This window comes from Bos indicus, chromosome 26 (assembly GCF_029378745.1).
Source record: "Bos indicus isolate NIAB-ARS_2022 breed Sahiwal x Tharparkar chromosome 26, NIAB-ARS_B.indTharparkar_mat_pri_1.0, whole genome shotgun sequence".
Classification (NCBI taxonomy): Eukaryota; Metazoa; Chordata; class Mammalia; order Artiodactyla; family Bovidae; genus Bos; species Bos indicus.
The window spans coordinates 20,649,400-20,668,749 of record NC_091785.1 but is presented as its reverse complement, the minus strand read 5'-3'; the positions used below and the strand labels follow the sequence as shown (position 1 = coordinate 20,668,749).

The 19,350-nt window shown below is 41.0% G+C and overlaps 1 protein-coding gene across 1 annotated transcript in view; it reads right to left on the bottom strand.

Moving 5' to 3' along the window:
* Nucleotides 1-19,350, bottom strand: part of ABCC2 (ATP binding cassette subfamily C member 2) — an 83,513-nt gene that overhangs the window by 54,941 nt on the left and 9,222 nt on the right. The window contains exons 2-3 of the mRNA XM_070780630.1: nucleotides 17,124-17,297; nucleotides 1,403-1,528 (exon numbers count right to left, since the gene is read on the bottom strand). Of these exons, the coding sequence (XP_070636731.1) occupies nucleotides 1,403-1,528; nucleotides 17,124-17,297 (300 nt within the window). The remainder of the gene's footprint in view (nucleotides 1-1,402; nucleotides 1,529-17,123; nucleotides 17,298-19,350) is intronic.

The following is a 19,350-nucleotide window of genomic DNA, read 5'->3' as shown; positions in this document are numbered from 1 at the left end:
TCTGGGAGTTGGTGATGGACAGGGAGGCCTGGCATGCTGCGGTCTATGGGGTCGCAAAGAGTCAGACACGACTGAGTGACTGAACTGAACTGAATTCCATCTCTATTCACCACATTTGGGTGGGGAGTCAGCCAAAAACACAGAGGGTCACCCCCTAAATGGAGTAACTGTGGGAGCCAGAAAAATCTTTCCAAAGACCAAGAAAATAATTTTAGGCACTACAGCAATCAGATGGGGGAGGAACATTCTGAATAGGTGCAGGGTATCTATATCATGATATTTTCTAATAATATTAGACTAAGCAATTAGCAACAACAACAAAAAAACTTTGCCTCACATTATTTCACTTAACAATAACGAATTAAATGTTGTTTTCCTAGACCCAGTGCTGTGCTAATAAACTGGCATTCTGAAAACAAGAGGCATGAATTTGAGGCATGTGTGAATTTCCATGGTATAAATACAAGTGTCATGGTGGATTTCAATCTCCAGCCTCACGTCACCAGACTTGGGGTTGGGAAGAGAGGCACAGTCAGCTCTGTCCGTTCCAGTACACTGCTGCCTAGACCTTTCTCTGTTTCATAACAAAACAAAGTACCTACAGGGACCAGGCGCACCATGTTACCAAGTGAAGTGAGGTTGAAGGATCGTACTGAGCCTGGTCTAAAGTGACCGGCTGCTTCAGTCCTGGCTGACTTGCCCTGTGGGAATGTCGGCCCACAGTTGCCAGGCATTCTGATTTTTCAAGATAGTTTAGGAATCTGAACAATTATGTTATATCTTCCTCTTTTAAAATGATGATAATGGGAATTTCCTGGTGGTCCAGTGGTTAGGACTCAGCACTTTCACTGCTAGGGATCTGGGTTCCATCACTGGTTGGGGAACTAGAATCCCACAAGGCACATGGTGTGGCCAAATAAATAAATAAAACAAAATGATGGTAGTAAATTTAACAGTTTTCTCCAACACTGTACAGCTCTCCCTCTTCCCACCTCCAAAACCATGCCTGTAGAAAAGACATAAGTTTGTCAAATCTATACAAACAGCTCTAGACTCAGCAATCTGTTGATTAAGAGTCACCAATCAATTTAAAAATAATGTTTACAACATTTAGGAAATTATTTTAGATCAAGAAACTTGGATTTCATCTGTGATCCTTAGATGGCAAGAAATGAAGCCATAACGTACATATCTTAGTCATTAAAGCTAGTACTTACTCTAAGAAGAAAGCATTATAAACTCATGTTTAAAAGCAAATGAAAAGCTAAAATTTGTCTTACCCTATTACATAGGTCCTTTGAAAAACGTAGATGAAATTGAACTTAATCTCATTCCACAAGAGCAAATTTCAGCTAGATGGCTATGAGAAGATAAACAGGGTAGAACTGATGATTAGCCTTACCCATGTGACCAGATACAGGATTGGATTGGTGTATCTAACAGCAGGAACCGCGGCTTGTCTAGTGTCTTCTGTGAGCGCAAGAGCCAGATCTATGGCTGCCAGGATAAGAAGAAAGCCAACAATCACCTGAGAAGGCAAAAGACCACTGTTAGGAGGATATTCTTTAGAACACAATGGTTCCCAGTAACGGATGGCAAAAATGGTAAACAGTGCAAGATATGGAAGCAGCCTAAGTGTCCATCATCAGATGAACGCATAAAGAAGTTGTGACTGATACACACACACACACACACACACACACACTAGAATACTACTCAGCCATCAAAAGAATGAAAATTTGCCCTTTTCAGCAATGTGGATAGACTTGGCAAGGACCATGCTTAGTGAAATAAGTTAAAGAAATAGCTATATGGTATCACTTATATGTAGAATCTAAAAAATACATCAAACTAGTGAATTTTTATATTACATTCTTTTCTGTTATCAAAAAAGAAGCAGACTCACAGATATAGAGAACAAATTATTGGTTACCAGTGGGGAGAGAGAAGAGGGGTAGGGAATTAAGAGGTACAAACTCTTAGGTATAAAGTAAGCTACAAGGATATATCATATAACACAGGGAATATGCCAATGTTTTATAACAATAAATGGCGTATAACCTTTAAAACTGTGAATCATATTGTACATCTATAATTTATATAACATTGTATATCAACTATAGCTCAATAAAAATGATAAACAGTGATTAAGATAACAAATATTTCTGCAATTAATATACAGAGTTCAAGCAAAGGGATAAAGTTCAAAGTATGCTATGATAAGTTAAGGAATGTTGAGTGTGACTTTTTTAAGATTCATTTTTGGATGTGTCAGGTCTTAGTTGCAGTATTAGATCTTCATTGTGGTGTGAGGGCTTCTCTCTAGTTGAGGTGTGTGGGCTCAGTAGTAGCAGCTCACAGGCTTAGTCGCCCTGCTGTATGTGGGATCTTAGTTCCCTGACCAGGGGTCAAACCCACGTTCCATATATTGGAAGGAGGACTTTTATTATTTTATTTCTGGCTGTACTGGGTTTTCCTTACTGCAGGCTTTCTCCAGTTGTGGTGCGGGGGCTTCTCATTGCAGTGGCTTCTCTTGCAGTGGAGCATGGGCTCTAGGGGCACAAGCTTCAGTGGTTACAGCACATGGGCTCAGTAGCTGTGATGCACAGGCTTGGAAACTGTGGTGCACGGACTTAGTTGCTCCTCAGCGTATAGAATCTCCCCAGACCAGGGATTGAGCCCATGTCTCTTGCCTTGGCAGGCAGATTATTTACCATTGAGTCACCAGGGAGGCCCCTGGAAGGAGAATTCTTAACCACCAGGGAAGTCTCAAGTGTGATGATTTTAAAATATGTCCACAAATTCCCTGGTACTCCTTCCTTCAAAAATCAGAGATTAGTTCCCCCTTCTCAGAGTTCAGAGTATGGGCTGAACTCTGGCTTGCTTGTAATGAACAGAATATGGCAGAAGTGACAGTGTGTGACTTCCAAGACTAGGGCGTAGAAAACAATGTGGCTTCCTCTTTGTTTTCTTGCTCAGATCACTCGCCACAAGGGAAACTTCCAGCCCCATCGTGAGGACACTCAAGTAGCTCTTTGGAGAGCTCTACTTGGATAGGAACTGAGACCTCCTGCCAAAAGCCATGTGGGTGTGTCAATTCAGAAGCAGATCTTTCTAGCTCCAATCAAGCCTTCAGACGACCTTAGTCCCAGCCTGTGTATTAACTGCAGCCTCAAGACAGACACTGAACTCAGATAAGTGAAGTGAAGTCGCTCAGTCGTGTCCGACTCTCTGCAACCCCATGGACTGTAATCTACCAGGCTCCTCCATCCATGGGATTTTTCAGGCAAGAATACTGGAGTGGGTTGCCATTTCCTTCTCCAGGAGATCTTCCCCACCCAGGGATCAAACCCGGGTCTCCCACATTGTAGACAGACGCTTTACCATCTGAGCCACTCCCAAATCCTTGACCCATGAAAATTGTGAAGTTAAAAAAAAGGTGTTTATTCTTAAGCTGCTTAGTTTGGGGGTAATTTATCGCATAGTAATAGGTAACTAATAAAATAGATTTAAAAAGGGAATTCCTCCACCCCAACTGGGATGGCACTATTCCCTCTCCTAGGTCAGTATCCCCAGCTTTCTCATATAAACTTTGAAGTTAACGATTGCAACCATGTCAATATTTGTCTTATGAGGTCATAAGACATGATACATGTTGTTCTAAAGAACTACGGCTCACCCATCAGAAGGGAAAATTATTACCTCCATTGAGGAGGTCCACCAGTATCTTACTCCTCAAAATGAACTTCAGTATCAGCTCCCCATCTTCACCACTTCCTTTTCCCACCCAGCTGTGCATACTCATTCCATAAGCCTCATTCATCCAGAACAGTTCAGCTCAGGCAACGGTATCAGCCCCCACCTCTCCCCCCCACCCCTTTTTTTTTTTTTTTTTTTTGAGCTGCTCTGCACAGCAAGCAAGATCTTAGCTCCCAGACCAGGGATCCAATCCACACCCCCCACTGCAGGGCTAGTGCAGAATTCTGACCACTGGACCAAGAAGTCCCTGGGCCCTTTATAATCAAACCAAGCCAAGAAGGAAGACAAAAGCACCTTTAATAGGACAAGTGCTACTACTTAGCAAGGTACAGAGTCAAAGACATGTTTATAAGGGGAATACATCTTTCTTAAGCATATTCTGCTTTCCTCACTGGAGACTGTAAAGATTTTGGTGGGAAAAATCATAGCTTTTTAAACAATAATTTATGTTTGCCTTTAGGTAAATTAGGAGATAAAAAAGTGTAAGCTAGAGCTAAAGCACTCACCCTTGAGGATGCCTGGATAAAGAGACTACAAACCAGCAGACCACTCCCCAGGCTAAGGAAAAGGAAGAAACCTTTGCCACAGGCTTACATATATTAAATTCATACAAATTGATTAGAAAGACACCGAGCAGTCCATATCAAAAACGACCGATTTATATTATCAAACATTCCTATAGGACTTCCCTGGTGGCTCAGTGGATAAAAATGCAGGGGACATGGGTTTGATCCATGATCTGGGAAGATTGCACATGCCAGGGAGCAACTAAGTCACAACTTCTGAGCCCACGTTCTATATCCCGAGAGCTGCAACATCTGCACCCAAATGCCTAGAGCCCATGCCTTGCACCAAGAGGAGCCACCACAACGAGAAACCCATGCACCACAACGAGAGAAAGCCCACACACAGTAACCAAGACTCAACACAACCAAAAGAAAAATTCTACAAAGCAATCGAGTCCACGTACTTTTTTTAAGTCCACATACTTTTAACCCAGTAATTTTTATTTCTAGGAGTTTATCCTATAGACACACTCATTGCAGCATTGCTTTTGATGGCAGATGGTTAGAAACCGCTTGGATTTCTATCAAGCAGAGGATGTAAATTATGCTATATCCAAATAACAGCATCTCAAGTGATCATTAAAAAGAAAGAAGCAGGAGCTTCCCTGCTGCCTCAGTAGTAAAGAATCCCCTTTCCAATGCAGGAGACATGGGTTAGATCCAGGAAGATCCCATTTGCCGTGGAACAAAGTCCATGCACCACAACTATTGAGTCTGTGCTCTATAGTTTGGGAACTGTAACTACTGAGCCCATGTGCTGCAGCTGCTGAAGTCTGTGCACCTAGAGCCCATGCTCCGCAGGGAAGCCACTGCAATGAGAAGCCCGTGCACAGCAATGGAGAGTAGCCTGGCTCTCTGCAACTAGAGAAAAGCCCACACAGCAGCAAAGATCCAACAGAGCCAAAGAGAAAAGAAAGAAGCAGATCTTAAGTGCTAAAATGGGAGGACCTCCAAGACACAGAAGGAGGTATATAAGACTAGTACTAACATTTGTGTAGAAAAGTATACATCGGCAGGTATTTATAAAAGCATAGGTTATCTCTGAGAGTATACAAGGAACCAGTATCAATGGTTGCCACCTCAGGCAGAAATGAATGACAAGGAGTATCATATATCCTTTTGCAGCTTTTGAATTTTATAACCCTCTGCAAATTATCTGTTCAAAAGATAAAAAGTAAATGAATACTCTCATTTTTTAAAAAATGAGCAAGTGACCTGAACTGACGTGAACAGACAATTTAAAAATAAAGTACAACTACAAATTGACACTTGCCATCTACCTTTGCAAGGATTAAATCATATACTGCTTCAGCTGCTGACTTTTAACACCCCCTGAAAGGAGTTCTTGGTGGAGAGCAGAAATGAGGCACTCTGTGCTCAGGGTGGTGGTGGTGGTGGTGGGGAACCAGTGGAAACTATCTTCAGATACATATTTTTAGGAGCTGAATTTTATGAACCCTAATTCTTGTATCTTCTCATATCTAGAAAAGCACTAAAATCTTCATGGAGACATCTGCTCCTCATGACTAGAATAAACCTTCTGCAAAAAATATGTGCTTGACTGCATGCACTCCCACTTCACCAGAGTCACATATATACTGACATTCCCCCCGAATTCTTTGGAGCAGTTTCTCAGAGATATCTGAGATGTTGTCTTCCAGGCTATAGTCCTCATTTTGCCCCAAATAAAACAACTCACAACTCTCACATTATGCATTTTTAAAAAGTTGTATTCTTAACCATTTTTAAAAAATCAGTCACATTATTACAGCAATGCAAAATAAAATAATAGGATGTCATTTTTGCTTATAAAATTAAAAATGTTACTCAGTGCTAGCAAAAGTACAGAGCTAAGCACTTTAACACACTTCCATGGTGAGATTATAATGTGATAAAAAACCTTCCTAAATTAAAAAAATTTTCCATTATGTTTCAAAAGTTTTAAGTTGTTTGTATACGTTGATATAGTAGTTCTATTTCTGGGAATCTATTCTGAGGAAATAATCTGAATTGCAGGCAAATATTTAAGTGCAAGAATGTTAACTGAAGTCTCTTTCTTTATAGTGAAGAATTTATAAAACCTAAAATAACCCAAAACAGTGGTGGAGGGGTGTGTTGTATTGATCTGAAAGAAGTGCCAGATAATTCTCCAGCAAAAATCAATTTATTCAACAGAGGATTGCATTTTGGAGTCTGAAACCATGGCAAGCCACATGCCCCTCTGACATGGGAAGGAGAACACTTTCATAAAGAGGAAAAGGAAACTGGGAGGGCTACAGTACACAAGGAAGCCACGGTTTTTCTTTGGCCGAGTCCTTGCCTACGAAGAAGAGGCTTTCTTCTTCCTTGTTGGGCTCTGCTACAGTTATAGTGGGTGAGAACTCAGCTCTTCTGGTTTTCCACCTACTTAACTGAGGCTTGTGATTATTATTTCTTTTTTACAGATGAAAGAAGACACTACTACGAAGAGTTGTTAAAATAAGTTATGGAATACTCATGTGATAAGCTATTTTTTAGTCATCAAAACTATGTTGAAAAATTATGTTTTAAGAATAATGTTGATAACACTAGGCAATGCTTTCAGGGAAGAATCTGTCTCAATACAGGAGACCTGGGTTCAATCCCTGGGTTGGGAAGATTCCCCTAGAGAAGGAAATGCCCACCCACACCAGTATTCTGGTCTGGAGAATTCCATGGACAGAGGAGCATGGCGAGCCCCATGGGGTTGCAAAGGAGTTGGACACGACTGAAGTGATTTGACACTCAGGTGCAAAAAAGTAGACCATAACATTGCATTCAATGAATTCAATTATGTTTTTTAAGTACGCACAGAAAAAGACAGGAGTTTCCAGTTCAAGATATCAGGTTTATAAAAATACATTTCACTATACAGTGAAGTGAAGTCGCTCAGTCGTGTCCGACTCTTTGCGACCCCATGGACTGTAGCCTATCAGGCTCCTCCATCCATGGGATTTTCCAGGCAAGAGTACTGGAGTGGATTGCCATTTCTTTCTCCAGGGGATCTTCCTGACCCAGGAATCGAACCCGGGTCTCCCGCATCGTGGGCAGACGCTTTACCGTCTGAGCCACCAGGGAAGCCTCACTGTACAGCAGGTGCAGACAAATACTGTTTGATTCCACTTATATGAAGTACCTAGAATAGTCAGATTCATAGAGTCAGAAAGTATTTGGCCAACGCAACACATTGGTAGGTGCCAGGGCAGGAGGGAGTATGAGGAGAGGTCATGGGAACTTAGTGTTTAGTGGGGACAGAGTCTCAGTTTAGGAAACTGAAAAATGCTGGAGATGGATGATGGTAAGAGTTGCACTTAGTACCACCATATAGTTAACTCTGGTTAAAATAGTATGTTTTATAGTATGTGAATTTTACCACAATAAAAAGCATTAAAAAAATATCCGGTTTAGTATACTTGTTTCCCAGCCTTTCCTATCCCACTGATTTGATAGAAGAGAAGTACCTGAGAAATAAACCCATAGTAGTGCTGAGTCTATGAATGGAAGAGGGTCAGTGAGCTTGGTAAACCAGGCAGTTTTAGAAAACAAAACACAAACGTGTCAATAGCATCAGGTAAAAGAGCAGAGAAAACTGTGGTCTAAAATATACACAAGAAAAAGCAGTGGAAGGGGGCCTGAGATAGACATCGCTGGTTGCTACGCTTGTGTCTTCCGTCTGCCCCACCAGATTCACTCTCCACCGCTGTCCATTAGAGCCTGGAGTGGTAACAGCTCACTGCTAAGCCCCAGGTCTCTTTGTAAATACAACCTCCTCTCACCACTTTACTTTGCCTCAGCCATCTGCCTCCTGTGAGGACCCTGACTGGTAGAGTTGCCTCCTCAAAGCCATTTTCTTCCTAACAGAACCCCCACTTTTGTAAAATATGAACCCTACTCAGCTCAGTCATAGGCTTGGGTAGAAACTGCACCTATCTCCAACCCCATGAAGTGAATTAAAACCAATCCTGGTGATCCCGTTCCTCTGGCCTGGGACTGCTTTTGCCACAAACATGTGACACAATTCTGGCCAAAGAGAAGTTGAGGGGCAGCTTGTGGGGACTGTCTTGTGTGAGCTTCTGAAAAAGGTTCCCCTCACTGATCAAAGTGATACATATATCCCGAATATGTAAAGAACTTTTTATAACAGCAAAAAGATACAAATAACCCAATTTAAAAATGCGTAAAGGGTTATGCAAAGAATAAATTTTTCCGAAGACGGTATACAAATGGCCAAAAAGCAGATGAAAAAAAATGCTCAACGTCATTAATCACTTGGGAGATACAAATCAAAACCACAATAAGATACCACTTCATACCTACTAGGATAGTAGATATATTATATTCTCCATCAAAAAGATGAATAGCAAGTACTGGTGTGGATGAGTGTTAGAGCCCATATTGTACACCTGAAAATAATACAACATTATAAATCAGCTATGCTCCAGATTTTTTTTTTTTTTTTTTGCTGGAAGGAATGTAAAAGGGTATAGCCACTTTGAAAACATTTGTCAGTTCCTCAAGATATTAGATATGGATTTACCATATGACTCAGCAATTCTATTGCTAAGCATATACATACTCAAGAAAACTGAAAACCTATGTCCACCCAAAAACTGGTACACAAACGTTCCTAACAGCATTTTTCAAATAGACAAAAACTGGAAAAAACTCAAATACCCATCAACTGATAAGTGGATAAACAAGATATTGAACCTGTACAATCGTGAGGTCTATAGCCATAAAAAGGAATGAAATACTGATACATGCTACAACATGAACGAGCCCCTTGAAAACATGATGCTAAGTGAAAGAAGCCAGACACAAAAGGGCAAATATTGTACGACTGCATTTGTATGTGAAAGCTGCTACAGTCATCCTGCAATCACGTGCTGGCTTGGTAAGTGGCTTGATGTGCTGAGGTTATCAGGAAAAAAGATGAAAATAATCAACCTGTTGATACTGTTGAATTGCTATATTACCAAATCCAGGAGGTGCACTGGACTTCCTGTTTTATAAGATAATAAAATGTGTCACTTAAGCCAATAGGTATAACTTGCAAGAGAGAGTCTTGACTTACTATAAATCTATTCTTTCTAGTCCACCCTGGCAGAGAGTTAGAATGGAAAACAGGACAGAAGTGAGTTTCCATTGATGTTGTGTGAACTGGTACAGTTATATCAGTCCCTTTATGCTCTCATCCACCCCCAAACCATCAGGCAAATCCATAGACAACTATAATCCACCAGCATCCTTAAACTGGCTAAAACAGAAGTATTTGCTAAAGAAATTGAATCCTTCTGGGAGGAGGACAAGGCAGGTAATGGTGCTCCAGGGTAAATGCATCTTCACTCTGCAGTCAGAGGTGGAGAGGCACCGCCTAGCATCCTGCTCTGGAGGGAAGCCAGTGAGTACAGACAGTGGTCCAGGACTCAGAGCTCACAGGCAGTCCTCCCATCAAGAAGAGGCCACCTGGGGAAGTGGATCTAGATACTGCCAGGAAACCTACTGCAGCCACACGTTCATTGACTTAGTCCCCTATTTATAAGTGCAAACAGAACACCAATAACCACCGAAAGTTGAGAAAAATCAGTACTAGTGAAGAAGATAGCCAAGATACTGAAACAGAACAACTGATTCTGAGATGGAACAAACAGAAATTAAGTGAAGAGAATTTCAAATTATTTTAAAATTAATGTCCTGTAAGAGACTTGAGAAGATGTTGCATCCACAAATTTGTTGCTGTCAGAAAAAGGTATATTCAGGGGACTTCCCCGGTGGTCCAGTGATTAGGACTCTGTGCTTCCACTGCAGGGAGCACAGGTTCAATCCCTACTCAAGGAGCTAAGAACTCACAGGCCACCCTGCTTGGCCAATTTTTTTTTTCCTTGTTCAGGAATTAAGAATGTGATTCTCAGGAATCAAACCCATTATTGCTAAAATAAAGGCACTTTAGGATGATTAAAAGAAAAAATTTAGGAAACTCTCTCAGAACACAGGGGAAAAGAGAAAAAGAAATTCTGAAAAGAAGCTGAGGACTTCCCTAGTCGTCCAGCGGTTGGGAGTCTGCCTGCTAATGCAAGGGACATGGGTTTGATCCCTGGTCTGGGAAGATTCCACATACCATGGGGCAGTTAAGCCCACACACTGCAACTACTGAAGCCCAGACGTCCTAGAGCCTGTGCTCTGCAACAAGAGAAGCCACAGCAGTGAGAAGCCCAGCACTGCAACTAGACAATAGCCCCCTCCTCGCTGCAACAGAGAAAGCCCATGAACAGCAACGAAAACCCAGAGCAGCCAAAAATAAGAATTTTTTAAAGTATCTTAAAAAAAAAGTTGAGAAGGAGGATCAATTCGAAGAGTCCAATATCTAAAAGAAGTTCTAAACTTCTTTAAAATTATAAAATTAGAGGAAAAAAATGAAAAGATTAATATATAAAAATTTCCCAGATATAAGAAAGACATGAGTCTTTAGATTAACAATGTAGAATCCATTGAATGAAAAAAGACCCATGTAAACACGCTCATGAAATTTCAGGACATCAAGAACAAAGAGGATAAAACTTTCTAGAGAGGATAACAAGGAATGAGAAGAATTCTAACTTGGTAGCACAAGATTTGAGGAACGACACAGCAACATCTTTAGAGTTGAAAAAAAATGTTTCAACCTAGCATTCCATATCCAGATCAACATTTTCAGAAAGCAGGGACCCAAAGACTTTATTTACTATTGTTTTTTTCTGAAAATTTTATATGAGGCTGTTCTCCAAGAAATTTGGAGGCACTAATTTTCTTGTCTTACACAAAGGGGCTCAAGTGGAAAACACAATGAAACATGGTGACTATAGGTAAACAATACTGTACTGCATATTTGAAGTTGCTAAGAAAGTAGATTCTGAAAGTTCTCATTGCAAGAAAAAAATTTTTGCAACTATGTATGGTGATGGATGTTAACTAGACTTACTAGATCATTTCAAACTTATGCTGTACACCTAAAACTAATAATGTTATATGTCAATTGTGCCTCAGTTTTTAAAAATACTATAAACTGAAAAAAAATCTCATTTGATCTCCAGAATTTATCTTCTAACCGCAAGTTTGTTATACACAGCACTGCAATTATGGTCAAAACATTGTATTACATACTTCAAAGTTGCTAAGAGACTAGATCTTAAATGTTCTCTGTCTCTCACACATACACACAAAAGAAAATTTTGTGACATGATAGAAGTGTTAGTTAGCCAAGGATATGGTGGTAATCATATTGCAAAATATATAAATGTATCAAATCAATACACTGTGCACCTTCAACTTATATAATGTTATGCCTCAATTAAGAAAGAAGAAAGGAAGAACTAGAGTCTAAAATTAAAGGGGAAAAAAGGGCATGGGGAGGGGAGTTCCTTGGCGGTCCAGTGGTTAGGATTCTGGGCTTTCACTACCATGGCCCCGATTCAATCCCCGGTTGGGAAACCAAGATCCTACAGGCTGCATGGCATGGCCAATTAAATTGACGGCAGATTTTTAGGTATAACCTACAGAAGAACAGAAAGCTGGTTTTAGAAAAGGCAGAGGAACCAGAGATCAAATTGCCAACATCCGCTGGATCATGGAAAAAGCAAGAGAGTTCCAGAAAAACATCTATTTCTGCTTTATTGACTATGCCAAAGCCTTTGACTGTGTGGATTACAATAAACTGTGGAAAATTCTGAAAGAAATGGAAATACCAGACCACCTGATCTGCCTCTTGAGAAATTTGTATGCAGGTCAGGAAGCAACAGTTAGAACTGGACATGGAACAACAGCTTGGTTCCAAATAGGAAAAGGAGTTCGTCAAGGCTGTATATTGTTACCCTGTTTATTTAACTTATATGCAGAGTACATCATGAGAAACGCTGGACTGGAAGAAACACAAGCTGGAATCAAGATTGCCGGGAGAAATACCAATAACCTCAGATATGCAGATGACACCACCCTTATGGCATAAAGTGAAGAGGAATTAAAAAGCCTCTTGATGAAAGTGAAAGTGGAGAGTGAAAAAGTTGGCTTAAAGCTCAACATTCAGGAAACGAAGATCATGGCATCCAGTTCCATCACTTCATGGCAAATAGATGGGGAAACAGTGGAAACAGTGTCAGACTTTATTTTTCTGGGCTCCAAAATCACTACAGATGGTGACTGCAGCCATGAAATTAAAAGACGCTTACTCCTTGGAAGGAAAGTTATGACCAACCTAGATAGCATATTCAAAAGCAGAAACATTACTTTGCCAACAAAGGTTCGTGTAGTCAAGGCTATGGTTTTTCCAGTGGTCATGTATGGATGTGAGAGTTGGACTGTGAAGAAGGCTGAGCGCCGAAGAATTGATGCTTTTGAACTGTGGTGTTGGAGAAGACTCTTGAGAGTCCCTTGGACTGCAAGGAGATCCAACCAGTCCATTCTGAAGGAGATCAGCCCTGGGATTTCTTTGGAGGGAATGATGCTAAAGCTGAAACTCCAGTACTTTGGCCACCTCATGCGAAGAGTTGACTCATTGGAAAAGACTCTGATGCTGGGAGGAATTGGGGGCAAGAGGAGAAGGGGACAACAGAAGATGAGATGGCTGGATGGTATCACTGACTCGATAGACGTGAGTCTGAGTGAACTCCGGGAGTGGGTGATGGACAGGGAGGCCTGGTGTGCTGCGATTCATGGGGTCTCAAAGAGTCGGACACGACTGAGTGACTGATCTAATCTGATCTGATATGAGAGAGAGAGGAAGAGAGGCAAAGGAAGCTAGGGAGTTGGGTCAATGAATAAATTCCTTGTCTTTTATAGAGGACATAAATAGATCTTTATTGAAGTTGATGGATCAAGGAACACAGAATGAAAACATTATTTGAAGATACAGAGGTAGCCATCAAAATAATTTGAAATGGCAGCCTCTGGAGAATAAAACTAGAAGGTAGAGGGTTGAGGGAAGTGATTTTTTCATTTGTCTTTATTTAGTTTTTTAAAGAGAGTAAAAGGAAACATCCAAAAACGTTAAAAACAGAAGTACAGAGTGATAACAATTATCAATGATTTCATCCTCTCTTTCCCTAGAGTCAACAAAATTTCTACAATAATCACATACTCAAGCTTTCTACAGAAATGCATTGTTTATAATCAGAAATAATTTTTAATCCCATTCAAGGGAACATTATGGTTGTTTAATTATTGCTGTGGTTGTTCAGTCGCTGAACTGTATCTGACTCTGTGACCCCATGGACTGTAGCCCACCAGGCTCCTGTGTCCATGGGATTTCCCAGGCAAGAACACTGGAGTGAGTTGCCATTTCCTTCTCCAGGGGATCCTTCCAACCCAGGGATCGAACCTGCGTCTTTGCATTGCAGGCAGATTCTTTACTGCTGAGCCACGAGAGAAGCCCTGTTTAATGATTACCAAGTCCTTAAATAGGCTTTGCACTCGATCTCTGAATCACTGGAGGAGCTTCAAGTGCACGTGGAGTTTACTGAACTCAACTTCCTAAGGGGACACAACCTCATTGGTATTATAAAAAAAAAAAAAAGTGGTTTGGCTATATTTAATATCTTTCCGCCGCTGCACAGTCTTCCTTTCCCCAGGGCTTTATGAAAGCACTCTGACTGAACTTCTGACCCATTACATAGGGTGTCTATTTTCATCACTTCTCTGGAAGACAAATGTGTAACTTCAGTTTCAACATTTTCAGGAACTATATCCCCCAGCAGACCATTCTACTATCAGACCGTTATTACTATTAGAAAGTTCTTCCACCTTTGTAATGGTCTTTCCAACTGAACTTATTTAAAACCCTCTCAAAGAAAAGTCAACTGATAAAGCTGTCTCAAATTTAAGTTCTTAACTTTTGATACAGCTGAATGGAAAATAATTTCTATATCTTTGATTTTCTTTAAACTTATATAAGAATAAAGGATAAAAAGCTAAATCATCCACAACAAAAAGAAAAAGTTCTGTATGTTTAGCTAAAGTTAGCTCCCTTGGAACAACCTACACCAACTTAATCTTACTGACTGACACTTTCAGAATGAGCTAGACAATCTCCTATGTTAAACTGCTACAAATACTTGAAGATGACTTCCATATCTCACGGACTCAACAATAAGCCCATTTTTGCTGCATATCTGACCTCAGCCTACTTCATAACCTCTAGAACAAAACTCCTTTTTTGTTCCCCTAGGACTTAATATGAGCTCATTCACTCATTCATTTTTTTTAAATTTTATTTTATTTTTAAACTTTACATAATTGTATTAGTTTTGCCAAATATCAAAATGAATCTGCCACAGGTATACATGTGTGCTGGGCACAGGGTCCCTTTAGCAAAAGGTGCACCTTTGAACAAACTGGTAGTCTCTCATCAGGTTAGTCAAACAAATTGACTTAGTCCAGATAAGATAAACCCTGCACTAATGACCAAACAACAATAACAATTGAAGAGAGTCAGAGGGGACTTCCCTGGCAGTCTAGTGGTTAAGATTCCATGTTTCCAATGAAAGAGATGTGGGTTCAATTCCTGGTTGGGGAACTAACATCCCTCAATCCCTGGTTAGGGAACAAGATCCCACATACCAAGAAATGCAGTGAAATACTTTTTTTAAAAAAAAGAGAGTCAGAGAGGAACAGCCCAAAGGCAAGTAGAATAGGAAGTGAAGATATGAAATCAAGCTGAGGATTGAGCCAAGAAGAAGGTGAATTTCATAGAAGTAGTGAATTTTTATTTTCTGAGGAGTTATACTTTGGACTGTTTCAGAGGAATCTTGAAATTTTTAACAGGAAGCTAATCTGTACCTTTCACTCAGGGTGGAGGACAAAAAAAGCATAAATTATAAGCTATGAGCAAGGGTGAGTGGATCATTAGTTATAGAAATTAGAAAAAAACCAAATACACAGCTTTTATTTTTATCTATTGAGTTTTATCTAGAGGTTTGTGTTATGAAAGTTAAACAAAATGTGATATAGTCATATAATGGAATATCATGGTTAAGCCTTGAACAACATGTGTGAACCTTGAAAACCTTATAACAAGTAAAAGAAGCCACTCAATCATATATTATAGGATTTCAATCATATGAAATGTTTAGAACAGGGAAACTGCAGAGACAAAGAGTAGATTATTGGTTCCTTAGGTCTAGGGGAGGTGGGGAGATATGGGTTAATGAATAAAGGATTTGTTTTTGAGGAGGAAAATGTTCTAAAATTGACTGTGGTGATGGCTTACACAGATCATGAAAATACTAAAAAAAAAATTGTATTTAAATGGGTAAAATTGTATTATAAGATATGTGAGTTATTTCTCAATAAAGTTTTTTAAAGTTAATAGCTATAAGAAATGGGATACTGATTTACTGATTATCCAACCTTTGCTTAGAAGCTCCAGAAAATGATAGCTCTCTAACTTGACTGACTAGCCAGAAGCTCTGTCTCATCCCCAAGGTACTGAAGTGTGATGTTTGATGTTCAGAATGACCCACTCTTGATCCCATTCCTATTCCTAGAATGGATTTATCAGCATTCAGCAAATGCCATGCCAAGTGCTTGGCCCTGTGCCAGGCACTCAGCTCTACGAGGGAGACAGCGGCCCTGCTCCAAGCCCTCCCAGGCTGTTCTTCTATCCAGAGTAGACGAGGCCCGCCACCACCTCAGAGTGTCTGTGCAAAGTCAACTTCCTCTGGACAAATTTCTTCCTGCCTTCTTTTTAGGCTGCAACAACCTGGGTTCATTGATCTGTATGCTCATAGAACACCAAATCTAATTTGTCTGTCTAAAATCCTATTTAATAATCAGGACAAGATAGGAAAAACCCTAGTGAAAAGTAGCACGTGATAGTTACTAAGAGGGAGCTTTACAAGCTCAATTGAAGATCTCCCCGTTCCCACAAGTTCTTCTCTGCATTAATCAGTGCAGCCGGCTGGGAGGCACCTACACTCATTCCTCCTGGGCTTTCTCCTGCAGCCCTTTCCATTATTTCCCTGCTCAGGCAGGTCACAGTGAGCACATATCCATCCTTCCTCTACGGTGAGCGACCACCCAGACCCAGGGTTGACTCTGGGGGGAACGGAAGCCCTATTTCAGATCCAAGTCTGTGGAGAAGAATGATGTTCGGATTGCCTGAGTGGTGCAGACACTTTTCTTAGTTCATTTTTACCTCATGGTAGATGCCAACTGAATTACAGTCTCCTGATTAATTAGAACAGCTTGAAGATACATTCATGCACTTCCCAGGTGGCGCTAGTGGTAAAGAATCTGCCTGCCAATTCAGGAGACACTAGAGATGTGGGTTCAATCCCTGGGTCAGGAGGATCAGCTGGAGGAGGAAATGGCAACCCACTCCAGTGATCTTGCCTGGAAAATTCCATGGACAGAGGAGCCTGGTGGGCTACAGTCCGTGGGGTCACAAAGATTTGGATACAACTGAGCACACACACATGCAGCAAAAAGATAATCCAGTGTTTGCTTCTCAAAGGCTGAAAAGACAGCTATTCAACTGACTGATTACTCATCATTGGTGTTTCTGGCGTCCAATATCCATAAGACTTCAGAGTCATTCTTATGCAAAAATCAAAGTAATCTTAACTAGGGAATATGGCAGGGGTCAGTGAGGCACAGGGCAGGTGGAAGCAGAGGCCTCCAGAGCACGGCTCTACCTGAGACAGCAGAACCTGGGAAAACTGGCCCAGACAGGGAAGAAGACACTTGAACCACCGAGAAATGTTCTCTACTGCATACTACAAAATTCGTTTGAAAATAGTAGAGTTCCCTTACCTGCTTGGCAAGGTAGAGTTTGGTGATAGAAGATTTCTTGGTCCTGGATCTATATACATGGAGAAGCTGCCAAGGGGCCAGGAGCCAAAGGAAGCCCAAGGGAATCCACACCAGAACAGTCTGCTCAAAACAAAGCGGCAGGTCCACCTCCGGGCTATCCAACAACGAGGAATTCTGGGGGAGCAAAATGGAGTGACTGTTGGATATATGCATTTTTGAAGAGAGAATACCAACCCCCAGCCCACTACCACCCCTACGCTCACTTCCAAACAGTTCTAACTCAGTTCTATATCCCTATTTAGCCTGACCCTTCAACCAGCTGTATTTTCCTATCCAACTCCATTGATATAAACATCACCATTTAATGCCGGTTGGCGACTTTTCTGACCAAATGATACAAACCTCTAAAAACCGTTCTTTCTGCGATTCTAAGTGAATTTCTCCACCAGCTGTACAGATTTAATTTCACTACATCTGCCAAGTTGTGGGAAGAAGAGGGACCCTTCCACAATCCAAAGAGGAGAATAATCCTAGGATATAAAAACGTATTCTAGTTCTTAGCACTGACCAAACTCACAGGCAAACACCAAACCTGCAGGCAGCAGAGTGCTTACTTACACTAGGGCAATTAATCTCCTATGGCCCCAAGGGCTTAAGTTGGAACCTGAAGGGGCCTTAGGCTAAGCAGCAGCAGCAGCACATTGGAGGGAAGGCTTATTCCCACCAAGTTTCCTACTAGACTTTGCATCCTGCAATAAACAGAAGTATCTTGGGAGGTGAAGGTGGGGGCACCAGTTCTTGTATCTGAGTCATGTGAGGGTAGATCTTTCTCTTCTTGCAAACATTTTTTGCTTTGTACAGCTGTTTGCACACTCTTTAAAGATTGAGGTTCCCTGACCAAGATGATCTGTCAAATGATTCTCAGAACTCTCTTGAGATGACTTGGTGAGATCCTGGGGCATGGTAAGCCCCCCTTTCCTGTGCTGTATACGATACTGTGCAGGGCCCGGTGGGGTTCCTGGGCACGAAGCCTTATAGGAAACAGCCTTCATTCAGCCTCCAGAAACTTCCTTGAGTTCCAATGGGCAGATTCAAGCAGTTTTTAATTAGGGAAGGAAGGGGATGTGAGATAAGAGGGAAAACAAACTGGTCAAGCTCAGCCTAGGGACAAGGTCCTTGCTTCCCCATCAACAGATACACACAACAATATCTTTGAGCTATTTTGCAGATACTGAAACCCCCTCCAGGTGGGAGAAGTTAATGATTAAAGATAGCAAGCTGGCCACAAGCACGCAGACCCCAGGCCAGCTGGAAACAATGCTTTTTCTACTTTCCTCACCACTCACCCATCAGGAGGATGTCCAGGAGCTGGTCACATCCTCTTTGAACAATTACTATAAAACTTCTCACTATCTTCTGCAAGGTGGGACGCACGGTTTTGAGAGCAAGAGCCCACTGTGGCCCCCTCTGCCTGGCAAAGAAAGAAAGCTATTCTTTTCTACTTCACCCAGAACTCTGTCTCTGAGATTCAGTTTGGCACTGGTTGACAGAGAAGCTGAGCTTTCAGCATCATCCACGTCTGGGCCTCGAGCACCTTGGGGCCCAGTTTCTTTCTAGGATGGGAAGTGCTGTCCATGTGCTCCGCTATCTCATTCCGCTCTCCTTGTAAAATTATCTAACTTTAGAATGTGAATTACCAAGATGGTTAAGCTAATTTAACGAGCACTCCAGTTGATTCTGATGCTACGAGTCTGCCAACCAGGATTTCTCAAAATCCCTAAATTTCTGTTTCACTAAACCATGTGGTACTGTTGCTCACCCTGTCTTATTCTCTGCTCTAACGGTTCGAAAATTGTCTCAGTGCTCTTCGTGCCCAAATTTGCATCCCTAGCCTCAACTTGTAGTCCATCTCACTAATTGGCAGAACATATCAGTATCATTTCAACATCAACATTTCTCAATAAAACTCAAACATAGATAATCTCTTCTTCCTCCTATTCCACAAACAATTCCTCCTAAGATTAATGAAATTGGAAGCTTTTCCCATATTTCTCTTTAGAGAAGGCAATTTTGCAGCTACCTATTCTGAGAAAAGAGTTTGGGATGCGATAAACGTATCTTAGAAAAATAAATACATTATCTCACCCACATAGAATATGATTTATCTTTAAACAAACAAACAAACAAAACCCCTGAGCTTTAGACAAACTGCATATCTAACTTTTCT